Source organism: Abramis brama (genome assembly GCF_963993115.1).
Source record: "Abramis brama genome assembly, chromosome: 11".
Lineage (NCBI taxonomy): Eukaryota > Metazoa > Chordata > Actinopteri > Cypriniformes > Leuciscidae > Abramis > Abramis brama.
In genome coordinates this window covers 12,385,362-12,408,183 of record NC_139973.1, presented here as the reverse complement: position 1 = coordinate 12,408,183, position 22,822 = coordinate 12,385,362, and the positions used below count along the sequence as shown (strand labels likewise).

At 34.5% G+C, this 22,822-nt stretch overlaps 2 protein-coding genes across 5 annotated transcripts in view; one reads left to right on the top strand and one right to left on the bottom strand.

Annotated features, from left to right (window-relative positions):
- Window positions 1-324: 324 nt before the first annotated feature.
- Window positions 325-14,025, bottom strand: nipa2 (NIPA magnesium transporter 2). 3 transcript variants are annotated; one of them, XM_084128019.1, is made up of 9 exons: window positions 13,763-14,025; window positions 13,610-13,657; window positions 13,426-13,516; window positions 13,063-13,223; window positions 7,510-7,737; window positions 5,874-5,930; window positions 5,661-5,751; window positions 2,171-2,331; window positions 325-1,352 (listed from the first exon to the last, which is right to left on the bottom strand). In XM_084128019.1, exons 1-9 carry the CDS (start codon window positions 13,875-13,877, stop codon window positions 697-699), a joined length of 1,608 nt encoding a protein of 535 aa, XP_083984145.1. In that variant the 5' UTR covers window positions 13,878-14,025; the 3' UTR covers window positions 325-696. The 3 variants fall into 3 exon arrangements, with proteins under 3 accessions (XP_083984145.1, XP_083984144.1, XP_083984143.1); XM_084128018.1 differs by lacking the exons at window positions 13,063-13,223; window positions 13,426-13,516; window positions 13,610-13,657; window positions 13,763-14,025 and adding an exon at window positions 8,516-8,677; XM_084128017.1 differs by lacking the exons at window positions 13,063-13,223; window positions 13,426-13,516; window positions 13,610-13,657; window positions 13,763-14,025 and adding an exon at window positions 7,818-7,959.
- A 1,405-nt stretch (window positions 14,026-15,430) lies between these two features.
- herc2 (HECT and RLD domain containing E3 ubiquitin protein ligase 2) overlaps window positions 15,431-22,822 on the top strand; it is a 69,912-nt gene continuing 62,520 nt past the window's right edge. The window contains exons 1-4 of one of the 2 annotated variants that reach the window (XM_084128558.1): window positions 15,431-15,604; window positions 17,320-17,428; window positions 20,218-20,311; window positions 20,409-20,540. In XM_084128558.1, the coding sequence (XP_083984684.1) occupies window positions 17,357-17,428; window positions 20,218-20,311; window positions 20,409-20,540 (298 nt within the window). In that variant the 5' untranslated portion in view covers window positions 15,431-15,604; window positions 17,320-17,356. The remainder of the gene's footprint in view (window positions 15,605-17,319; window positions 17,429-20,217; window positions 20,312-20,408; window positions 20,541-22,822) is intronic. The other variant, XM_084128559.1, reaches the window with a different exon arrangement.

The following is a 22,822-nucleotide window of genomic DNA, read 5'->3' as shown; positions in this document are numbered from 1 at the left end:
TGCTATTCAGGCACTTTCACAAGGACCATTTTCAATGGTTTGTAAAATGTTGAGCCATGTTTGAACACTTGGTTTAATTGTGAATTCGTCAACCAAAATTAGATGCCTTTATGAATATGACATCATGATATATTAGCTGAACTTAAAAGGATTTTTGTCAAGTACTTATGCAAAAAACACTAGCTGCTTGTGAGAAACACGATTTTAGAAGACTATGCTTTTTTGGGTACATTTTTGGTTGAAAAAAAAAACATGTTTGGAGTGACATGAGGGTGAGTGATGATTTAAACTAGATTTAGACACTAATAAATTGAGATGGTCTCATTCCACTTGGATGTCTTTATTATAAAGTCAAAGCAACTACCAATTTTGTAGAAAGGAACTCAGTGCATGTAAATACAGATATCTGTACATAAAATATAACAAAAGTCTCTTAAAAACGTACAGTTGTATATTTACAGTGCTACATGAGGAATGAGATGATGCTTACCATGTAGTCTAGATTGAAACAAAACAAAAAGAGGCAAACAAAACCCTTAGTACAATCGATTGGTCCATCTTTTTTTACTTTTTTTTGCTTCGAGTTGATTGTCTTAGGTTTTATCTCATCTGAAAAGGAAAAAAAAAAGCTAAAAGTCCATAGAGCAGCCAAACATTTTCATTGATGAACTGCTGCATATTGGTTCCTCCTCGAACCTAAGAGACGGTCATAGTGCCGTTTCTCCTGGAGACGCTGTCGAAAGGCAACACTAACTCTCTGTCGTCAAAGTCCTCCGTGACGTCATTATGTAGCAGCTCGTAATTGGAGTGGTTGTGGGAGGCGATGCCGTTTGACACCGGCCCGTTCCTCTCGTCCTTCCTGATGGACACGGCCAGTGTCGCCAAGCTGATGCTAACGTCCTTAAAGGCGTGCAGAAGAAAGATGCCCACTATAATCGTAAAGAAACCGCTCATTGTGCCGATGATGTCATCGACCCCCATGTGTTCCCATTCTTTGAACAATATGGCAGAGCAGGAGAGCACCGAGGTGGTGAAGAACACGTAATAGATGGGCGTCACCAGGGATGTGTTGAAGATGTCCAGTGCTTTGTTCAGGTAGTTAATCTGTGTGCTAACACAAGCGATTAGGCTCAGCAGCAGAAGCCAGGCCAAAGGCTTTCGCAACACTGGCTTCCCAGCGATGGCCTCCTTAATGGTGATGCCCAATCCCTTCACGCAGGAGACGGACAGGGCACCAATCACGGAGCAGATGGTGATGTAGACCAGGATGTTGGTCTGCCCGTGGCGTGGGCCCACTACGAAGATGAAGATGAGAGCTATGATGATGACAGCTGTTGCAAAGACCACAAAGCCTGGAGAAAAGACAATTATGATTAGTTATATACAGCACTTTCAAAAGAAACACATTTGTTTTATCAATATAAATATGTATGTACACAATATTACAATTTTTTTTATACTTTTTAATTCCACAAGACTGCATTAAATTGTGTGACAGTAAAGACAAAAATTCTATTTCAAATAAATGTTGTTCTTTTGCAATTTCTATTAATCAAAGAATATCACGGTGTCCCCCCAAAAAATTAAGCAGCACAACTGTTTTCAACAATGATAACCAGAAATGTTTCTTGAGCAGCAAATCAGCATATTAGAATGATTTCTGAAGGATCATGTGACACTGAAGAGTAATGATGCTGAAAATTCAGCTTTGCCAATCCAAGAATAAATGTTAAAATATATTAAAATAGGAAACAGCTGGCATAAATTGTAATAGTATTTAACAATATTACTTTATGTTTTTTTGATCAAATAAAGATAGCCCTGGTGGGCATAATGAACTACTTTTTTCAACACTGAAAGAATCTTACTGTCCCCTAAACTTTTGAACGACTGTGTGACCGACACTGAGTCTGCATATTAATATTACAATAGCTCAGGGGTGTCAAACTCAGTTCCTGGAGGGCCATAGCCCTGCAGATTTTAGATCCAACCCTGCTTTAATACACAAACCTGTGGTTTTTAAATAAACCATGAAGGAATTGATTAGCTGAATCAGGTGTGTTTAATTAGGGTTGAGGAGAAACCCTCCAGGAACTGAGTTAGACACCCCTGCAATAGCTGAATTCATCTCTTCCATGAGCCTTCATTGTCTTTACATGTCATAGTTTACCTGGATCAACCAGTTTTTTGGCCATGTCTTCCAGGCTGTCCATCTCCTCCTCTTGAGGTGCGTGTATCACCATGGTAGTGGAGCCCAGGATACTGAGCAGACAGCCAAGCTTTCCGTGCAGGTTCAACCTCTCTGTCAGGAAGTACGAGGACAAAACCGCACTGCAAACAGGCAAACATTCAACTTAATCAGGACAGTTCGCCCAAAAATAAACACTCTCAACATTGTCATGTCTATAATATTTTTAGAATTCTTAAGGTTCTTAAGAAGGAATGTACTGTACTAAGTAGGAATCTCAAAGAACCTGTACTTTTGGAAAAAAGTTGATACTAATGAGTGGCACTTCATTTTACAGTCCTGTTCCCCCTGTGCTTATTACAGTAATTACAATAACTGGGTACTAACCCTGGACCTACTCCTAAACCTCACCTTAACTCCTGTAGGTGCCTTTTATTACCTAGTATTTTCTTAGGCAAGAACACTGGAAGTATACATACTGTAAAACAAAGTGCAACCAAATTATGACAATTACTATTATATATTGATTATCTGACGTTTTGTTTTTGTAAAATTCATAATAAAAAATAGATTAAAAACTAATCTATATTAGTTGTTCTCAACCCTTTTTATCCACAACAATTGTCCAGGTTTTCATGATTTACTATGTAAGGATTTTATAAATATTTCAGATCTTAGCATTCCTAGAAAAAAATGACATTTCCCAGTCTAGAAATCTCATGGTTTAAATGATGCATATATCCAGGTTTTTCCGAAGTAGGAACCCAGATTTCCACGACGCTTTAGATTCTAGAGAGCACTTGATTGGACAGAAGATGTGATGAAAAGCTGAAGTCCGCGGTGATGTCATAAAAAATCCATGATCCATTTTAGCGGAAGTGAGAGACTGTAAGTTTTGAATGCTTATATCTCCTAAATGCAAATTGTGTCATTGTGTCACCAGCTTATTCATAACCTTAAGGCTAACATATTCATACTAGAAGCTAAAAAAAAAACTTTCATTTTGATTTCAGGGGGCCTTTAAAGTCTACTTGAGACCCCTTTAGAAGTTTGTTGTGAATAAAATAGGTTACGAGACTATGTTAACATCGTGTTGTAGCATGTTTTGGTCCATTTGAGAGAATTAAGCATTAAGAGATGTAGCACTTTGAGAAGCTGATGGTTGCAACGGCTATTATTAAGCTTGTACTTTATTTAAAAAAACAAAAAGGAAACCACAAAAATTAACCACAAGCATGAATCACACTTTGGTTGTGCGACAGAAACATCCTGCAAAAAAACAATACTTTCCACCTCCTGTAGCATTCATTTTTATTTACGGGTGATTCTTAGACTATGGGCACTTTTATGTATTTTATACTTCATATTTTTAAAAATACATATAATTTTGGACAAATTCCTCTTTCTTTTTCAAACTAACAATAAAACCTCCTTAAAAACTTTTTACTACCTTTCTATTATGATTTTTTCATGCTTTTCAACCTCCTTCAACAATGAAAATACAATTTAAAAATATGACTTATCTGGTAACTATTAATATACCTAAATTAAGCACTAGTAAAATAATTAAAATACATTATAGTATTTAATGTGAGACCACCATCAATATTACTTTTTATACAAAATATAGCTGTCGCACAGTATTGGTGTCATTTCCACCACAACACTGTAATGTCCCTTTAAAAAGTTTGTGTGAGAGTTTGTTTAGGTGGTTTCTATGGAAATGTTCAGAGACATCAGAGCACATGTTGGACATGAGGGCAATTTTAAATTTTCATCAAGAACAAAATAAGAAAAATCAAGGTAAATATTGCTTGATCAGTTAATATATTTATTCTACGTCATTTCCAAACATGCTGTACCTTCATGGGTGTTTTTAAAAAGTTACAAATTTTAAGTTAAATAAGAGTATTTTGCATACATGAAATGCTAAGTATTAATTCAAAGCTAATCAGTGAAGCTATCTTCCATTTTTTCACAAAAAAACGACAGAAATGTCATTTCCATTTGTCACGACCCTCTGTGGTGGAAATGACATTTATGGTTACAAAGTACAATTGATATGGATTGCAAGAGTAGATTTGTGTAATACTTTTTATATTATAATAAATTACAATACTTTTTATATTTATATTATAATATTATTTTTATTTCTAAATGATACTTTTATATTAATTGACTTCATTTAGAGGAATGCAAATTCAATTTTGTTGCATCATTTATTGCTTATATTTTTGCCTTGCCATCAGTTGTGTCAGTCATTTACGGTATACACTGTAACCGTTCATCTGTGAGACAAATCAGTTGTATACATCAAACTCAGCACTACACTAAAAACAGTTGCGGTTATGTTTAATGACTTTGTGAATTGAGTTTACTGAGTGTGATGAGTTTAAGAGTTTTTCTAATAAATATCTCTAAATTCACGTTAATTCATTGTCATTTCCACCACCACCCTGTCATTTCCATCACCACACACATTTTTTTTTAAATATTTAAAAAGTTCTCATCACACATTAAAAATGTATCCACAATTTACGAGATCATGCTCTACTTAATATATAAAAAATTCAAGTTATTTATTTTCTAATAAGCTCTTGCCCAAACCATTATTAAATTTCAGTGTGACAGGTGTACAGTTCACCATTTGGTCCTTAGGGCAGTTAATTTATCTCATTGACAAATGTATAATTATTGTACATTGTGGAAAAACTGATAAAACTAGTTACAAAAATGATCTTAGACAATTCTTGAGTGGCATAAGTTATTCTATTTTTAAATAACAGCTGTATTGAGATGTGGTGGAAATGACATTTGTTCAATGTAAAATATTAACAATTTCTCTTGTAATCTAAGTTTGTCCTCTTACAGACCTTATAACTAGACAAATTATTTAAACTTATGAGACTGTGTTACGTGACTTTTGAACAAGTTTTTTTTATTCATCTTCACAAGCCTAAAAGTGAAGAAACCTCTTGTCGAAGACACGCCCACTGTAAAAAAAAACCTGTAGAAATTACAGTATTACTGGCAGCTGCTTGCCAGTAACTTACTGTAGATTTAAATTTATGTTATTTACTGGCAACAGTTTGTTCAAAGTTAAATGAACATTAAACATTAACAAGTCGTTATCTTTACAGAATAAAACTAAAATAACAGCCTCATACAAAGCATTCTGGGAACCAAAATCAGAAGGAAAAAAAAACAGAAAAAGGTTGATGAAGATTTCTGGTTCCCAGAATGCTTTGCATTAGGTTGTTATTTTATAGTTTTATTCTGTAAAGACAAAGACTTGTTAATGTTTAATGTTCATTTAACTTTGAACAAACTGTTGCCAGTAAATAACATCAATTTAAATCTACAGTAAGTTACTGGTAAACAGCTGTATAACTACAGCACATTTTTTACAGTGCACGTTAACACTGAGCAGGATGTCATGTCATCAACATCAATTCAACAAAGACTGTCAAACCTGACTAGCACACTGAGAGCCCCGAGAGGAGTGACGAGTGTGGCGGGAGCAAAGGCGTATGCTGCGAAATTGGCAGCTTCACCAGCCCCCACTGTCAAAACAGACAGAATAAAATAGTTACTTCCAAGCAGCCGAGGCACAAACATGATAAATATATGCTGTATGTGTACCACAAGTTTAAGATAAATATTAGTTGTTTACTCTGTCACTTACTTGATAACAAGCCAGCCCACCAAAGCCATTCTTTTAGGTATGCATGACCTCCTTGCCCTGGTAAAGCAAGATGATTAATGTTTCAAAATTATTTGTGCAGTTTGGTGTGTCATACTTTCTATAATTAAATTGCATTGAATTTCATGTATTGGCCACCCTACTTTCTAGATATCAACACTGAAAAAAAGGCATTGACAACTACTTGTTTCAAACATTATAATCTCTCTATTTTTGTAACGGTCAAGTCAAAGAACTAAAATGCTACAAGTAAAAAGGTAAATGACGTTAAACAGAGAGTCAGTATTCCGTTAACCCTCTATGGTCCAACATTTAAACCGTTAAAACATTTGCGTTTGGTAAGATTTTCTCAAGTTTCTGACTTATCAAGACTGCGGTTATTTGATTAAAAATACAATAAAACCAATAATATAAAGATATATTTCTTCTATTTGTTTTTTATTTTAATATATGTTAAAAAAAAAATTATTCATGTGATGGCAAAGCTGAATTTTCAGCATCATTACTCCAATCTTCAATGTCACATGATCCTTCAGAAAACATTCTAATATGCCGATTTGGTGCTAAAAAAAACAACTTTTCTTATTAATATCAATGTTAAAACTGGTGCTTTTTTTTATTTTTTTATTTTTATTAAAAAAAAATCCAGTATTTGAAGTTCATTTACTTGCTGAATAAAAGTATTAATTTATTTTTTTCTTTAATAAATTCTTAGTTTTATAGTAACTATAAAGGGTAAAATATGAAGAAGGTGGTACTTTAAAAGACCTATTTATGTATAATTATCAGAAATTAAACAAACACCTGTAAAATGTATTTTATGATTGTTCTTTTGTAATTATCATACTTTATTAATTCATTTATTACGTTCATTTAAATAAAATAAAACAAATATATATATATATGTTATTTATAATGAAAGAAAAAATAAACAATATAATCATGTCCGATTAATTTCTTCATAAAAACAAAATGTAACATAAAATAACTTATTAATACCATGATCATACAATGGAACGTAAACTACTCTATACACTAAATATGTATTCCAAGATGGGCCATTGGTAATCATGTCATTTATCAATGACAAATCATTTTAAACAATTTGAAAGTCAATTATAACACAATACATGTTTTTTTAAGAACCTTATTTAAGCAAAAACAAGTTTGAAACCAACTTGAGGTATTTAAATACAACAAAAATGGTTAAAAGATTTCCGCTGCTTATGTTTGTTGTCTAGCAACCAAAAAATGCTATCATATTACAGAATACTGGAATAAATTAAACTTTATAAAAGTGAGAAGTCATTGGTTATAGTTTTCTTTTAAACAATTCAACTTATTTTTGTTGTCATTATAAATGACATGAGTCCATGTACAGGGTTAAATATCTCAGTATGGTGAAGTCATGGAAACAGAGTTAATGATTTATAAAAAGTGTGTGGCAAGTGATCTGTGCTGTGCTGCACCTTTAAGTTGAAACAACAACAGCTACAGAACAGGTGTGTCAGAATAAAACATCTCAAAAATTTCCCCACCCATACCAGTTAAACTTATGGCAAAACTGCGTATGATTTTCTGACACTATAAAATTAAAAGCTTACAGAAAGAAACATACCTGCTCGCATCGAGCCCTTCCTGGCCAGTCGAAGGAGTCCTTTCTTCTTTAAGATGAAACTACCGCCGATAAATATACTGGAGCTTATTGCCAAAGCAAGGCCTATATAGAAATCATACTTTCCTCTGTCTTGACCCATGGTGTTGTCGGTAGAGTTTCCTCTCGTCACATTGACATACATGCACCAAAGATTCAGTCCAGATGAACAATCCTGGCCAACTGCTGAGCCTGACAAGAAATAAAAATATATAATAATTATGTAAATAAATTCCAATAATTTCCAAGTTAGGGATGAACTTATATCATACCATTATTATAAGAAACACTACTACACACATTACAGCTCACAAGATCTGAGACTTCATTCATGTCAACACACACACACACACACACAGTGACACACTGCTCTGAGGGAGAATGAAGAATGACAGTGTGTGTGTAAAGCAAAGCACAATAACTGACAAGATGACATGAGCAGTACAGGAAGTGACTCAATAAAACACTGCAGGCTCGAAGTCCTATTACACATGGTGACTTAAAGCGAATGGTATCAGCATTGATCAATAGGTTTCACCCGACCCTAGTGACTTTTTTTTCTTCCGTCATTTCAATACAATGAAAGACTGAGATAGTCATTGTGCAACTCAATGCGTGTCCACGGAAGAAGTATTTCAGGTTTGTTTCAACATAAGGCCTGAATTTGAATGACAGAATTTTGAGTGAACTATGCCTTTAAGGCGCAAAACATGAGCATACAGCTGATCCAGCAAACTTTACAGCGGTACAAAAATCCCATGTCCATTTTACCTAAGTGTTAACCAGCCATCTCTTAAGGGTCAACATTTGGTCGTCGCGACATTAGGGGAGATCTTCTTGATATGACAACATCATGACAATTACCTTATGCATACAGCCAAACCCAGCCGGATAGCTTAGCCAATTAGCTTCATAATTCACAGCAAAACACACGCGTGGCTAAAGGAGGTTATGAAGTCATTCAGATTACCTAGTTAAATTCCAGCGATCAGCTCGACATCGTGTCCGGTCACAGAGATTTCACGGTTTTCACTTTCACATTTTCTCGCGACCATGAAATTCAGACGCGATGTTGACGCGAACCCAGGCAGATCCACCTACACAGCAGCGATGTCCGACTCGTGATCGAATCGTTCTTTTGAGTCGGATCTTTTCAAATAATCAGTTGAACCGTTTCACAAAACTCGCTCTGAACAATTCTTCCATTAATTGGACTGAATTCATCCATACATTTTTCAAACTATTAATATACTATAGTACATATAGCTAGGAATTAAATGCACCATTTATAAGATAAATTCTTTAAAATAAAAAAATAATAAAAATAAAATATGACTTAACATTTCTAGTATTAAATATTAATTATTAATATTAGCTTAAACAGAATAAATTAAAAGGGCAGCACATGTCTACCGTCTTAAGAGCTTTGAAGTTCTGAAGATGAAATAACTTCAATTAAATTTTTAATTCAAAAGACAATAAAAAAAAAAGACATAATGGTTGATTTTACTATAATGAATGTAAAAGTTGGCATGGAACAAAAACAGATTACTCATTCAGCTGATGGCACTAATTTACTTCCATAGTTTTTTTTTTTCCTACTATAGAAGTTAATGGGTGCTGTCAGTGTGACAACTGTCTGGTTACCAACATTCTTTAAAATATCTCCTACAGAAACTCATACAGGTTTGGAACAACTTGAGGGTGATTATGACGTTTTTATTTTTATTTTTGGTTGAACTATCTCTTTAAAGATTCGAGAGAAGATGAGTAAACTGATAGCAAGAGCTTTTGTGAAATGAGGATGGGGAGGAATGTTCCAAATAAAACGTATTGTATATGTTTTTGAATTTATTGTCTGATTTTATCAACACTGTGAAACGTAAATTACATTTTGCTAATCTAAATGGGTTAGATTTTCCATGTAGCCTACCACATGATGGAGCAAAACGCCATGACGTAAAAGAATCACCGAACGCATTCTTTGAAATGAATTGTGCGAAAGAGCCGATTAGAGGCAAGTCGGACACCCATCAGTAGAAGGAAAGAGGAAACGTACGCGCATGCGCGGAACCTCTCTTTTGATTGGTCTTGTGACGTCTTGTGTTAAAGTCTTCCTTCATACGTTTAAACATTGTAACAAAATGTAAAGTGCGTTTTAATCATTAAGGTGAAAACTTGTTTTTGTTATAGATATGTTAAATCATAAAAAGTTCCCTCCTCTCCTAATATCAAAGTGTGTGAGTGCTTTATGTTGAGCCCGTGACGTACAGCAGTTGCACATAAGTAAATGTTAAGTAACTTACAGGTGCAGAAACCAGACATACCTGAATCTCTCTTGACATTAAAACAGCGTATTTTTCTACAGCTAGTCAAAACAAATTTACAATGAAACGTTGTGAGTATAAACACAGGTAAATATGTTATTAACATATATCAAAATATATAAACATCGATAGATTGTAGAAGTATGAAACGGGTCTGGTTTTCATCCGGAAAACATTAGCAACTACAGAGCAAACGAAAAAAAAAAAAAATCGATTAAAATAAAACGTAACTTTAAAGAAATCCAAAGAATAAACTGTGAATACAACCAGAAATGCCCCTACTGGAATACATAAAAATAACGCACAATTTACCCTGGGATTGAAATAATTTCCGTTCTCTGATGGGACTGGATCAGGACGCAGTGGGATCGACTAGGTTTAGGAAGCCAACTGTTGTCTCAAAGGTAAGAAAAACAGCCCCTACTGGCCGTCATCTCGCCATGCTTACAATTACATTCAATTATTGATGGTAGACTGACCAAAACTGTTACCATAGAATTATTCCAGACGTAAATCGGCGTTTATTTGTATACAAACATGAAAAACATTCATATTTTATTTTATATGTACCTGGTTAAACATTTATTTGTAATATAAAGGGGAAAAAAATTAGACCAAGAGAAACTTTTTTTTTTTTACATTTTTGAAATTGTGATTTATTCATGGATGACTGCACACACACATACACACAAACAATCAAACAAAGGTTAATATAATATAAAATAAATGTTAGTTTTTATTTCCAATAAGCGATTCAATTAATTATATATTTTAAATTAAATGTAATTAAATAATTATATTCATGAAATCATTATATTATTAACCCTTGTGCTGTGCTGAGAAACCTATAACACCTTTTGTGTTCCCGGTCAAAAATTGCTTGCTTGTAATGCTATATTGTCACCAAATATTGGATTCAATCTTTTTGTAAACTTTTCTTTCAATTTGGACAGGTTTTGTATTTTTTTTTTTTTTGGAACGGATTTATTGTAGACCTCGTTGATCTGAGCTTATGCAACTCGTATGCAACGTTTTCTGTGTGTAAAAAGCATTATTTGTGGATAAATTTGTCAATATTCAACAAAATATGGAAAAATTGCATCGTTTATTACACTTGTGTACTTTAATGTTTAACCAGGAAGTTTGTTTTGGAATACTTTTATTTTGTACAAAATGAAAAAAAAAAGAAAAAGCTTATAAATCTCCCGTTATGCTATATCATAACCAAATATTGGATTCAATCTTTTTGTGAATTTGTTTTCTATCAATAAAGGAAGGTTTCTGGTTAAACATTAAAGCGCACTAGTGTGATAAATTGTTCAAAATAATTTTACATTTTATTCAATATTATTAATATACATTTTCTGGAAAAAGAAAATCCATTCCAGGTCAAAATGACCCAAATACAATATAAGAGTCAATCAATAACTTTTAACAATTAACTGAGATAAAACTGATGCATAATAATCAGGATAAATTCCATATTAAAATACACTTTTTTATTATTTAATATAATGAAGTCTATAAAATGTTATAGGATGTCTCCCTTATTTGGATTTGGAGTGGTTAATTACTATTAACACACAATATCCGATCTTTGTTTGTTAAACCAACCCTGTCAGTTCTTGATAAAAAAAAAAAAGATGTACTCATGAGTTAGTCCTCTTTAGCTTTGGTATGGCTCCAAGCAAGTTTAGTTTCTTGAGAGATGCGTAATAAGGCAACACCCACAGATACTGTGATAAAACCACACAGAATACCCAAACAGTCCACAATGCCGAGTGCTGTCCATTCCCTGAAAAGAATAGCGGAAGCTACGATGACACAGGAGGTGAAAGTCACATAGTAAATGGCCTCAAACATGTTAGAGCTAAAGCTCTCCAAGGCTTTGTTGATAAAGGTGAACTGGATCAGAATACTGACTATGAGAATTCCCAGCAACCCCAGGAAGAGATAAAGTGCTCTGCTATCACTTGGAGGTGTTCCACTGAAGGCCTCCTGAGCAGCCAGTCCCAGGCCTTTGCTGCTGGGCACAGTGAAACTCCCAAGGAGAGAACAGATGCCCACATACACCATAATGTTGGATTTTCCATGAACTGGAGACAGCCAACCGATCAGAATGATCAGTGATAAGACCACCAGTGAGATGTACACCAGGAACTCTGAAACATGAGTGGAAAGATCAGAAACATGGTATGGTTCAATGTATGAGAGTGAGTTAAAGGGATAGTTCATAGTTCAGTCGTCATTTACTCACCGTCAAGTTGTTCTAAATCTGTATGAGTTTCTTTGTTCAGTTGAACACAAAAGAAGATATTTTGAAGAATATGGGTAACCAAGCACTTGCTGGTCCCCATTGACTTCCATAGTAGGAAACAAAATACTATTTAAGTTAATGGGGACCAGAAACCAAAATTCTTTTAAATATTTTCTTTTGTGTTCAACTGAACAAAGAAACTCATACAGGTTTAAACAACATGAGGGTGAGTGAATGTAAATGTTGACAGAGTTTTCATTTTTGTGTGAACTATCCCTTTAAGTTTAATAATTCACACATCAATTAATATAATGATGATGAAGCAGGATTCATTCCAGAGAAAACAAAAGGACTTTTAAATGTCAGATTTTGTTCAGCAAGTATCTATGTATTGCTATGCAAAAACACACCAGGAAAAAAAGAGCTGCAGATGCTCTTATCCAAAGCAACTTGAAAAAATCTGCCGTTAAGTGATTTTCACAAAAGTACAATAAGATGATTTCCATAACTTTGCAATTCGTGGCAGGTTTCTGTGTTAACCCTTCTTATTCTTAAAGGGATAATCCACCCAATAATGACAATTCTGTCATCATTTACATACCCTCATGTTGTTCCAAACCTGTATTACTTTCTTTCTTCTGCAGAACAAAATATTTTGAATAATTCTGGTAAGAAAACATTTTCGGTTCCCATTGACTTGTATTTTTTGTCCACACTATGCATGTCAATAAGGACTGAAACAGTTTGGTTATCAACGATCTTCATAATATCTTTTTTAGTTCCACAGAGGAAAGAAAGTCATACAGGTTTGGAACGACATGAAGGTGAGTAAATGATGACAGAACTTTAATTTTTGGGTGAACTATCCCTTTAACCACCAGACTACCATTGAGAATAGATGAATTATGGCTCCACCAGACATGTTTATCATACCTGGGCCCATCAGTCTTTCCTCTAGTTCCGCTCTTGATGTAACATTTTCAGACTTAGGTGAGTGAATGATGAGCACAACTGAACCACAACAGCACAAAGCGCAGCCAAGTTTTCCTATGAGATTGAGATGTTCCTGAAGCAGCCAGGATGCCAGAACGGCTCTGATTAATGATGAAAAGACAAAATCACATGAATCACTCCAGGTCACAGTATAGATGCTCTGATATGCTGATTTAAATGTGAAATAAATGTCAACTGTAGTTGTTGTTGCTCTAATATTTATATTGAGATTGCTCAGACCACTGCATTGAATACATTTCAATTAATGAAGAATCTTAATATAAATATAATAAAGAAATTCACCCAAACAGGACTCCCAGGGCTCCAAGGGGAGTGACCACAACTGCCGGGGCAACATTGTATGCCAGAAAATTTCCTATTTGTCCCACAATCACTTAAAAAAAACACACAAAACCCCCCCATAAATACACACTACCTTTATTAACATTAGTTACATTTTATTTGCAGATATAGAGGTATTACTCACTTGCAAGTGTACCACACCACCACACACAGTCAGCCAGGTAAGTTCCACCTGTAGTGTGACATAATAAATCATCCTTTAAATATTAAATCTGGACAGGAAGTGTAACTTCTTTGGGACAAAATAGGGAAATAGCGGTCTTCTGATTTGAAATACCTGATTTGCGGGCTCGCAGTATCCCCTTTTTCTGGAGAACAAACGTGGATCCATTGATAAAACTGGACACAACAGCAATCGCAACACCAACGACTGGGAACGAAGTGTCGTCCATAAATGTATGCGAGTTTATGTGTAAATGGTCAGTGTAAGTTCACTCTTTGACTGGTGTTTGATAAAGCCCTTATAGGCTTGTTATGTTGTGGTGGACTTTGTCATTCGTCTAGAAATGGACAAAAACATATGAATCGGCGTACATTACATCCCGGAAGTGCATTCTCAGGAGTTCCTTGCCAAACTAACGACCTCTACTGGTTAAATGAGAGGACCAAACTAATATCTAATAAAGAGTAATTTATCAGATAAAGTTATACGCATTTAAAGCAAATAAAACAGAATTATATTTAAAGGGCCCATTCTGTGTCCCTGTGTTTCATGATACCTGCAGTACAAATATGAGGTGGCTGCAGAGCTTCAAGCTGTTAACAGCAGGTGGCGTTGTGATATAAAAAGTAAGTTTACATGTGAAAGTCTCAGCCACCTTTCACTTTCATTGAATGGGAAAAAAAGATACAATACGAGTAGTCTCTTTGGCTGTCAGTCCCACGAGGGTGAGTAAATGTTGACAGAATTTTCTTAAAAAAGACATTTGAACATTTATTTTATTCAAACAAATTTTGAAGTTTTAAAATGTAACAAATTTTAAGTTTATAACAGGGGGTGCCCAATCATGTTCCAGGAGATCTACCTTCCAAATAAGTTCAGCAACCCTGATCAAACACAACTGAACCAGCTAATTAAGATCTTCAGGAGCACTTGGTAATTACAGGTACGTGTTGGATCAGGGTTGAATCTGAACTCTACAAGTAGGTAGATCTCCAGGAACAGGTTTATAAAGTGTATTGTTTAATTCTCTGAATTGTGATATTGAATTTAATAATGTTGTGTTTTTGGACAATTATTGTATACATAGAAATCGATCTTCTTCAAATTCCTGAAACCTATGCATGACAACAACAACAAAAAAGTATTTTCATTAAAAAGAATATGATTGATTGATTGTAATATTTTTCTGTCTTCTATGTTTTTTATCTTTATTTTTTTACTTATTTGAGACATTGTTAGTATTTCATTTAAGCAATAATATGAATTTTAATTAAAAATATTAATTTAATTCAGAACAAGGGCATTGTAAATATAGAGGATTTCATTAGTCCTACAGTTTTACTTTATTTACACTGTCATAATGCTAAATTAATTAACAATTAAATAAATGAAAAATACATTTAATTAAATAAAGAAAAATTGGTGCTCTGGTGTGGCATCTAAAACTCCTAATTCTTTTAAAATGATGCATGCAATTTTCTGACCTCTTATTAATTTTGAAACTATACTGAATGTACTTTATGAATTAATTTGTCACACCTCATGATAACCTAGTGGAATCAAAAATGATTGAAATCGTGAAAAACGCAAAGAAATCGTGACAGATCCTTATCCCTTATACATTAATATACATTTTTGCTTAAAATATAGTCAAGTCCAAGAAAAATACGTATTTGTGTATTATAGTTTATGCGGTAAAACCATAGACTGTAAACGAAACATACGTCATTTTAAAAATTCTCAATTTTTATGAACGCCGTGCTCCATGTGTCTCTATCCCAGCCTGTGATTGGCCCTTGCGTCGTCCCGCCCTCCGATTGATGTACGTCATCTGATTCTTCTGCATCTGTTTGGCTGCCAATATTGTCAATCAACACACGACATGGCCGACATTAAAGTGCAGTGAAGCTGGTGGTAGGACCGAAGCAGTAAGGATTCAATAAGACAACCGAACAGGTAAAAAATGCGTTTATTCCGTTATGACTTTTAGGATGGGAAAAGGTAGCTGGGTTGCGGTATTAATAGGCTGTAGTGTGTTGAAGAATAGCAGGCCAGAGCGCTGTATTTGGTAACGTCCTGTCTTGTAGCTGCTAGCGGCTGACAGCCTGAGTTCCATCAACAACACACCGTTCACAGATAGCAACCTGCAGCATTACATCAATCATCTGTTGATTAAAACAACAACACTGTTTTACTCACATGTAGATACTGACATAAGAGATTAGATACGCATGTGACCAAGCCAACACCCAGTTTATTTTAATAAATTATTTTAGTGATGCTCTCCTGTTCGATCAGGACTGTATGCTTTAACACAGTTCCGCAATCATATTTTAATAATTTTTTAATGATGTTATGTTCATATTTTACTGCTTATGTTAAATATTTCTCATTTGTTCGTTTTCATGCCTTGCAGGAATAGGTGGAAGACAGTTTAACATTTCAAGGTTGATTAGGCTTGAAGTTAAAGGAACAGTTCACACAAAAATTAAACGTTTGCCAATATTCTTATATCATTTCAAAGCCATTTTGAAGAATGTGTTGTGCAATGACAATGAAGGGTGACAAAATATGTCAAATCACATAAGGGATTCAAAATTATATATATAAAAAAATGTCCATTACACTTGTGTGCTTATATTCCAAGAATTGCTTGATCTTTTTTGCAGAATCAATCTGGGTGATTCATGAGTTCCAATCATTGACTCAATGATTTGATCTCAATATTTAAAGGAATAGTTCACTCAAAAATTGAAATTATCTCATAATTTACTCAATCTCAATCCATTCCAATCCATGAGTTTCATCTTTCATCCGAACACAATCCGAGTTATATTAAATATCCTGGCTCTTCCCAGCTTTGTAATGCTATTGAATATTGTATAGTATAGTTTTTGAAACTCCAAAAAGTTCTTTCATCCATCATAAAAGTAATCTATAGGTTAAGTGGGTTAATAAATGCTTTCTGAAGCAAAGCAATGAGTTTTTTGTTAGAAAAATAGCCATATTAAAAACTATAAACCTTTATAACTGGGTTCCGGCAACGGCTGTACGCGTGTTCACGAGAGAGGCGGCGGTAGGGTGACCTCTGACCTGACGTAATTTCGGTGTGTTTCACAAAGATATATTGTGCAAGAAGACTTGAAATATAGTGCTTGAGTAGTGTGGACTATTTTGATTTTGAGATATAGGCTAATATAATTCATTCACCATTCTTTTCATGAAATTGACATCCTTTAAAAAATTCTCAAAAAAATTCTGGATTTGGAATGACCAAATTTTCAATGTTGGATGACCTATACCTTTAAAATTACTTGCTGTTATTTCTAGCCCTATTTTAATGTTTTTGTAATGCATTAGATGTTTATTAGGAATAGGATGAATGTGCAACACCAAGTATTATGCTGAATGAATATAGTTTTGAATTTGGCTTATGAAGATGGTTCCCAATTATCTGAAACTGCCAGATTGCATCATCACCTACACGCTGTACTGCAATGACTGAACTACTGTGCCTTTGAGAAAATCTATATGCAAATAATCAATATTAACTAGGGTGGGATAGTCATTTTAATGAGATCCTAGATAGCATGACATGTTTTGTTTTGCTTGTCAAAGCTTCACGCCACAGTGTTAACTTGTTGTTTGATCTGTGAATGTGTCTCTTTAAGGAAGGCTGCGTCTGCAGCCTGGAGAGCTGAGGGAAGGATGCCGTCTCCATCTTTTTCCCTTGATGCCCAGCTGCGCTTCCATGACAAATGGCTGAAGATAGACTTGCAGGTAAATTTTGTCATCGGTCCAAATATTGTCGCCTAGGATGCCCCAGCCTTGATGCTAAATATAGTGTGTTGATGTTTTTTTACGGGGGGCAGGGATGTATTGAAGTCCTTATCCGAAAGCTACTTGGTTGCACTGTTGGTCAACATTTAGCAATGTGGGTAGTGTACTAAGTCTCAGCAGAAACAGGAATTGTTTGTTGACATTGAAAATCGTTTGTATCTTGTCTCTTGGTGAGTACTGATGCTGAATGGCAGTAGATACATTTTTTTGGTCAGTTGCATATTAAAAGTAACGCTTGAGGTCTTAAACTTAAAAAGCTTGTATTGTGTGTTTCTGAAAATGGTTCCCTTAGCAATGGGGTAACAGCATTTCAGTCAATGTGCCTTGCTGTCAGAGCTCTCACAGCAAACAGAAGTCTCTTTATGCTTATTTTTTTGACCTCCTGTTGGTGTTTACTGTGAGCCTTCTCATGCAGCCTGATTTTATGAATATTGTGAACTTGGCAAAAGCTGTTTGGGTGCCTTTTTGTTTGTGAGAAATATATATATATATATATATATATATATATATATATATATATATATATATATATATATATATATATATAAAAAGTTATTTATTTTGGGAGACTATTGCTTGAAACAAGACAGGCTAGCTTGTCAGTTTTGTTTTGGAAATTTACTTAACTTTTGTTGTTTGGTTATGTTTCAGTGACTTCATTTGTTAGAAGTTGAATCATTTTGTTGTTCTTCCTAAATTGGGATATGAGATGTTATTAATAGGGCTGCATGAAATCTAATTGTGATTCTTCTTATAAAAAAACGCTGCCTTTGTGATTTGATAATTCGCACTAAGCCATATCACGATTTTGGTTTAATTTCAATTGTGTAGCCGTAGTTATTAACCATCTTGTTGCCATGTCATCATGGTCCATGTTAACGCTTGTCCATTACGTTAATATTTCATTCGAACAGCAACAAAGACATGTAAACGAACCAGAAACCGGACATGAAAGGAATAGTTCACTTTAAAATGAAAATTCTGTCATCATATACTCACCCTCATGTTGTTTCAAACCTGTATGAATTTCTTTCTTCTGCTGAACAGAAAGGAAGATATTTAGAAGAATGTCAGTAACCAGGCAGTTTCTGGGTCCCATTGACTTCCATAGTAGGAAAAAAATATACTATGGAAGTCAATGGGACCCAGAAACTGTCTGACACCAGAAATTCTGGTGACAGAATTTTCATTTTAAAGTGAACTATTCCTTTAAGTCACAAGATGTGACGCTAAAAATGACCGATTTTGCATTTCTACTAAAATGATACACAAGTATTCTAAAAAGTACAATGTAATACCATTGTTCATTTGAATTTAAAATGATTCTGAATGATTACCATATTCATATACTCTAATATTCATATTCTGATATTGCACGGTACTTTAAAGAGTAAATTTGGTACTACCATAGTACATGTCCTAAAGCCAAGGTAGTACTGCTTTGTAGTAGCTTTTTGTTAGTGGTGGTTGTTGCTATGCCCACCATTTATGTTAATTTCCGTTTATCTTTTTACACGTATAAATGGTATTTAACTGTTTTAAAATAGGTTTGTGTGAAGTGTGGTAGTAGATTATACAGCAATTTTATTTCTCTCCAGTGTCCAATTCTGTAATGACTATGGTTTTCGATTATGTCTAATCTATTTTACATTTTTCATTTGTCACTCCAAACAGTTTGGCTTATGAAAATGTGACATTTTCTAAATTAGGATGCGTGTAAATGCTATACCGCTACATGATCATTGACATCTTGTTGCAGAGATATTGCCTCATGTTTTGAAGGGAAAATACATCTGCTGTGAATAATTGTTCAACACGGATTCAGTTTCAAAGTGCTGGATGAATTTAGTACTAATTCTTGGTAGTAGTGCAGTGATGACTTATGAAATCAACACCCCAAAATGGTGTTTATGTGTATCTGTATGTTTGGGTCTCTCTCTGTGACATTTGTCTGGAGTATTGCTCAAGGTGCTTGTAGCTGTTATTAGCATCGGCTCGATGGTTGTGAAAGTCTCTCTGCTTTTTACAGTTGGAAGGCTGGAGTCTTGATACATTTTTTTTCTTGATACATTTGAGTCTGGGCTCTGAGTTTCAGTAATTATTGCTCAAGTACTCAGTGAGCATTTGGTAGCATTGTAAGGTGACTGTGCTGACTAGCTGGCTGAAATGGAAATGCTGTAGATGCTAATGGTCACCAAAGGATCTCTGCCATTTATATAATGTTACAAAATATTTCTATTTCAAATAAATGCTGTTCATTTGAACTTTCTAATTGATCAAAGAATTTTGAGAATTCTTTTAATCACGATTTCCACACAAATATGAAAAATAAGAAGAAATCTTTCTTGAGCACCAAATCAGCATATTAAAATGATTTCTGAATGACCATGTGAGTGATGGCTGCAGAAAATCAGCTTTGATATTCAAGGAATAAATTACATTTTAAACATACATTACATTTAAAAACAGCTATTTTAAATGGTGATATTTTCACAATATCACTGTTTTTGCTGTATTTTTGATCAAATAAATGCAGCCTTGGTTGGCGTAAGAAACTTTTGAATGCTTGTGTGTGTGTGTAGTTTTACTTTTAACAACATATTTAAATGTTATATTTTGTGTCATAAAGCAATATATGTATATTTTTAGTTTAATGTTAAGTCTTCTTTCCTTAAGTATAATAAATTAATATCTCCTATATATAATAGCCTATCTCCTCTGTGTTACAGCGAGCCTTCTCTCCTGAAGGACTGAGCGAGATGTGGAACGAGATGGTGAAGGATGAAGAAATTGTCTTTGACAGAGAAGAGTCTGCCCATCCAGGTAAAAGCCCCATTACCCTTAAATCCAATTGGATTACTATATATTTGTGAAGTTGGCTTCTTTTCATGATGTTTTCTAAAACTTCTGAATTTCTCAGAGGACTGTGCCGATTGCACACAAAAGAAAGATGATACAAACGATAAGGAAAAGAAGGAAGAGGAGGAGGCAGTGGCGGCTTCATCTTTCCATCACTCCATCATTGAGATGTGGGACTGGGGGAGGCAGCCAGGTGGGTGGTGATACTTATTGACATACTCGGGGTTCAAATAGAGAGTGCTGAACTCAACATGCTGATTACTGCATCCTCTGACTGCCATCTTGCAAGGTCATCATCCCACTCATACGTCATTGGCTCAATCTGCACAGGATTTCCCACACACTAAAAAAAACTTCTGAAACACATTTCAAGATCTTGCACTCTGTTTCATTCAGAAATTCATTCAAAATTCTGTCATTAATTACTCACCCTCATGTTTGTTTTTGAAAAATAAACATCTTAAATTAATATTTGAAGAGTTCAGATGCAAAAGCCTCTAAGTGCCATCTGAAATTTTCTTCTAGAATGATCATTTTTATCAAGATCGTATATTTAAGTTCAGTAATTTCACTTAAATGACAATTACAAATGACAATTTTCATTGCCATTATAAGTGAAATAACTGAACTTAAATATACAAGCTTGATAAAAATGATCAATTTAGAAGAACATTTCAGATGGCACTTAGAGGCTTTTGCATCTGAACTCTTCATTTACTCTTTAAAATAACCACATTGCTGTTTGAGCTGCGTGCTAAAGCTGAAGAGCTGAAAGGACACCGGGAAACTGAAGCGCTTTGTTAGCAGGTTAATTGACTCAACCAAACGCATCATATATGAGAATAATCAGATATTTCTACAGCATAAACATAATATTAGAACTAGTCAGGGCTCCAGGCTAACATTTGAGGGCAGGAGGAAAATTTATCATAAAGTTAATTTAATCATAAAATTGCTATTGTTTTGTTGACAAGTGCAGTTACTAATAATATTACGTCTGTTTATTGGAAATTTAACCGTGAAGGACTGAGCTTGAATTTATATGCAGATAAAATAAACTTTTGTTAATAACAGTAATGTCCAAAAAACTTTTTTTTTTTTTTTATGGGGAAAATGTTAATATTCTACTCTTATTAAATGTACCATTGTTCTTCTATAGCAGGGGTGTCCAAACTCGGTCCTGGAGGGCCACTGTCCTGAAGAGTTTAGCTCCAAATTGCCATAACACACCTGCCTGGAAATTTCTAGCATGCCTAGTAAGACCTTGATTAGCTGCTTCAGATGTGTTTAATTGGGGTTGGAGCTAAACTCTGCAGGACAGCGGCCCTCCAAGAGCAGGATTGGACACCCCTGTTCTATAGTATCATACTTAACCGACAGCTTCAGTGATTATACATGGAGACATTTTTACTTGTTTTCTGTGTAATTCAGTCACAATTTGAAGAAAGGTTTTTGTTTTTTATGAGACTTTGACTTTTTTTCCATATATTAGTGAGTGGAAATGGCTAAGTACCATGTGTACTGCCGCCAACTACTGGTTATAGTGGTAATTTCATGTCCATTTTAAAAATAAAAGTACGTTTGCCACAAAGTGTTAGTTTTCCTACACCTTTAAACTTTTAGTTTTACAAATCATCACATTAAAAATAAATAATATTAAAATTGGAAAATATTTAGGGCTATGAAGTGCTGGAAAAAGTGTTACTACATTAAATCCATGGTGAATGTTGGTGATTTGTGGACTGAAACCCCTTAACTTCTTTCATGGCACAATGTTTCTCCTGGTTTCCATGTCAGCCCTGTTTGATCTGATATCTATGGCTTATAACAGAGAATTCTGCGCCAAACACTTCCCACTAGATCTCCCAGCGCTGTGAAGTAACAACCGCCTTGACCTGACTGCATAAACCGATGATTACTAAACTCAGCAACGTACACATGACAAATCAATCTTTATCCTGAATATGTGTGGAAACAACGCGAATGTACTGAAATGTGTCTGTACATAAATGCAGTTTGCGATCAGTGATTGAGAGAGCCGCGTTTACTGTACGACTCCTGTACGTCACCAAAATTATGCTTTTCAGAAACAATGACAGAATATTACAGAGCTCGTATTTTAAACCAAAGCACGCACTGGAACGAATAATTCACTAAAAACGCAATGCGAGTCTCAATTCTCTCTGATGTAATCAGCCTGGCCTTCTTTACATTAGCACTGTTTTGGACTGATTCTTTGAATTAATTCCATTACTGGATCACTGAAAACTTTCCCAGAGTTTATCGGCTTAAAATGGTCTGGTCACAAACAGAGAAGCAGAATTGGGTTAAAGGGTTAGAATGGAAATTTCCTCCTACCAGGGCTGCAGGTTCTTGAAGATGCTCAGTGTGATAAACTCCCGACTTCTAAGATAATCTAACTGCATGACATAAATTGTTAATGACCCAGCTTCACATACTTATGTAATTTATTTG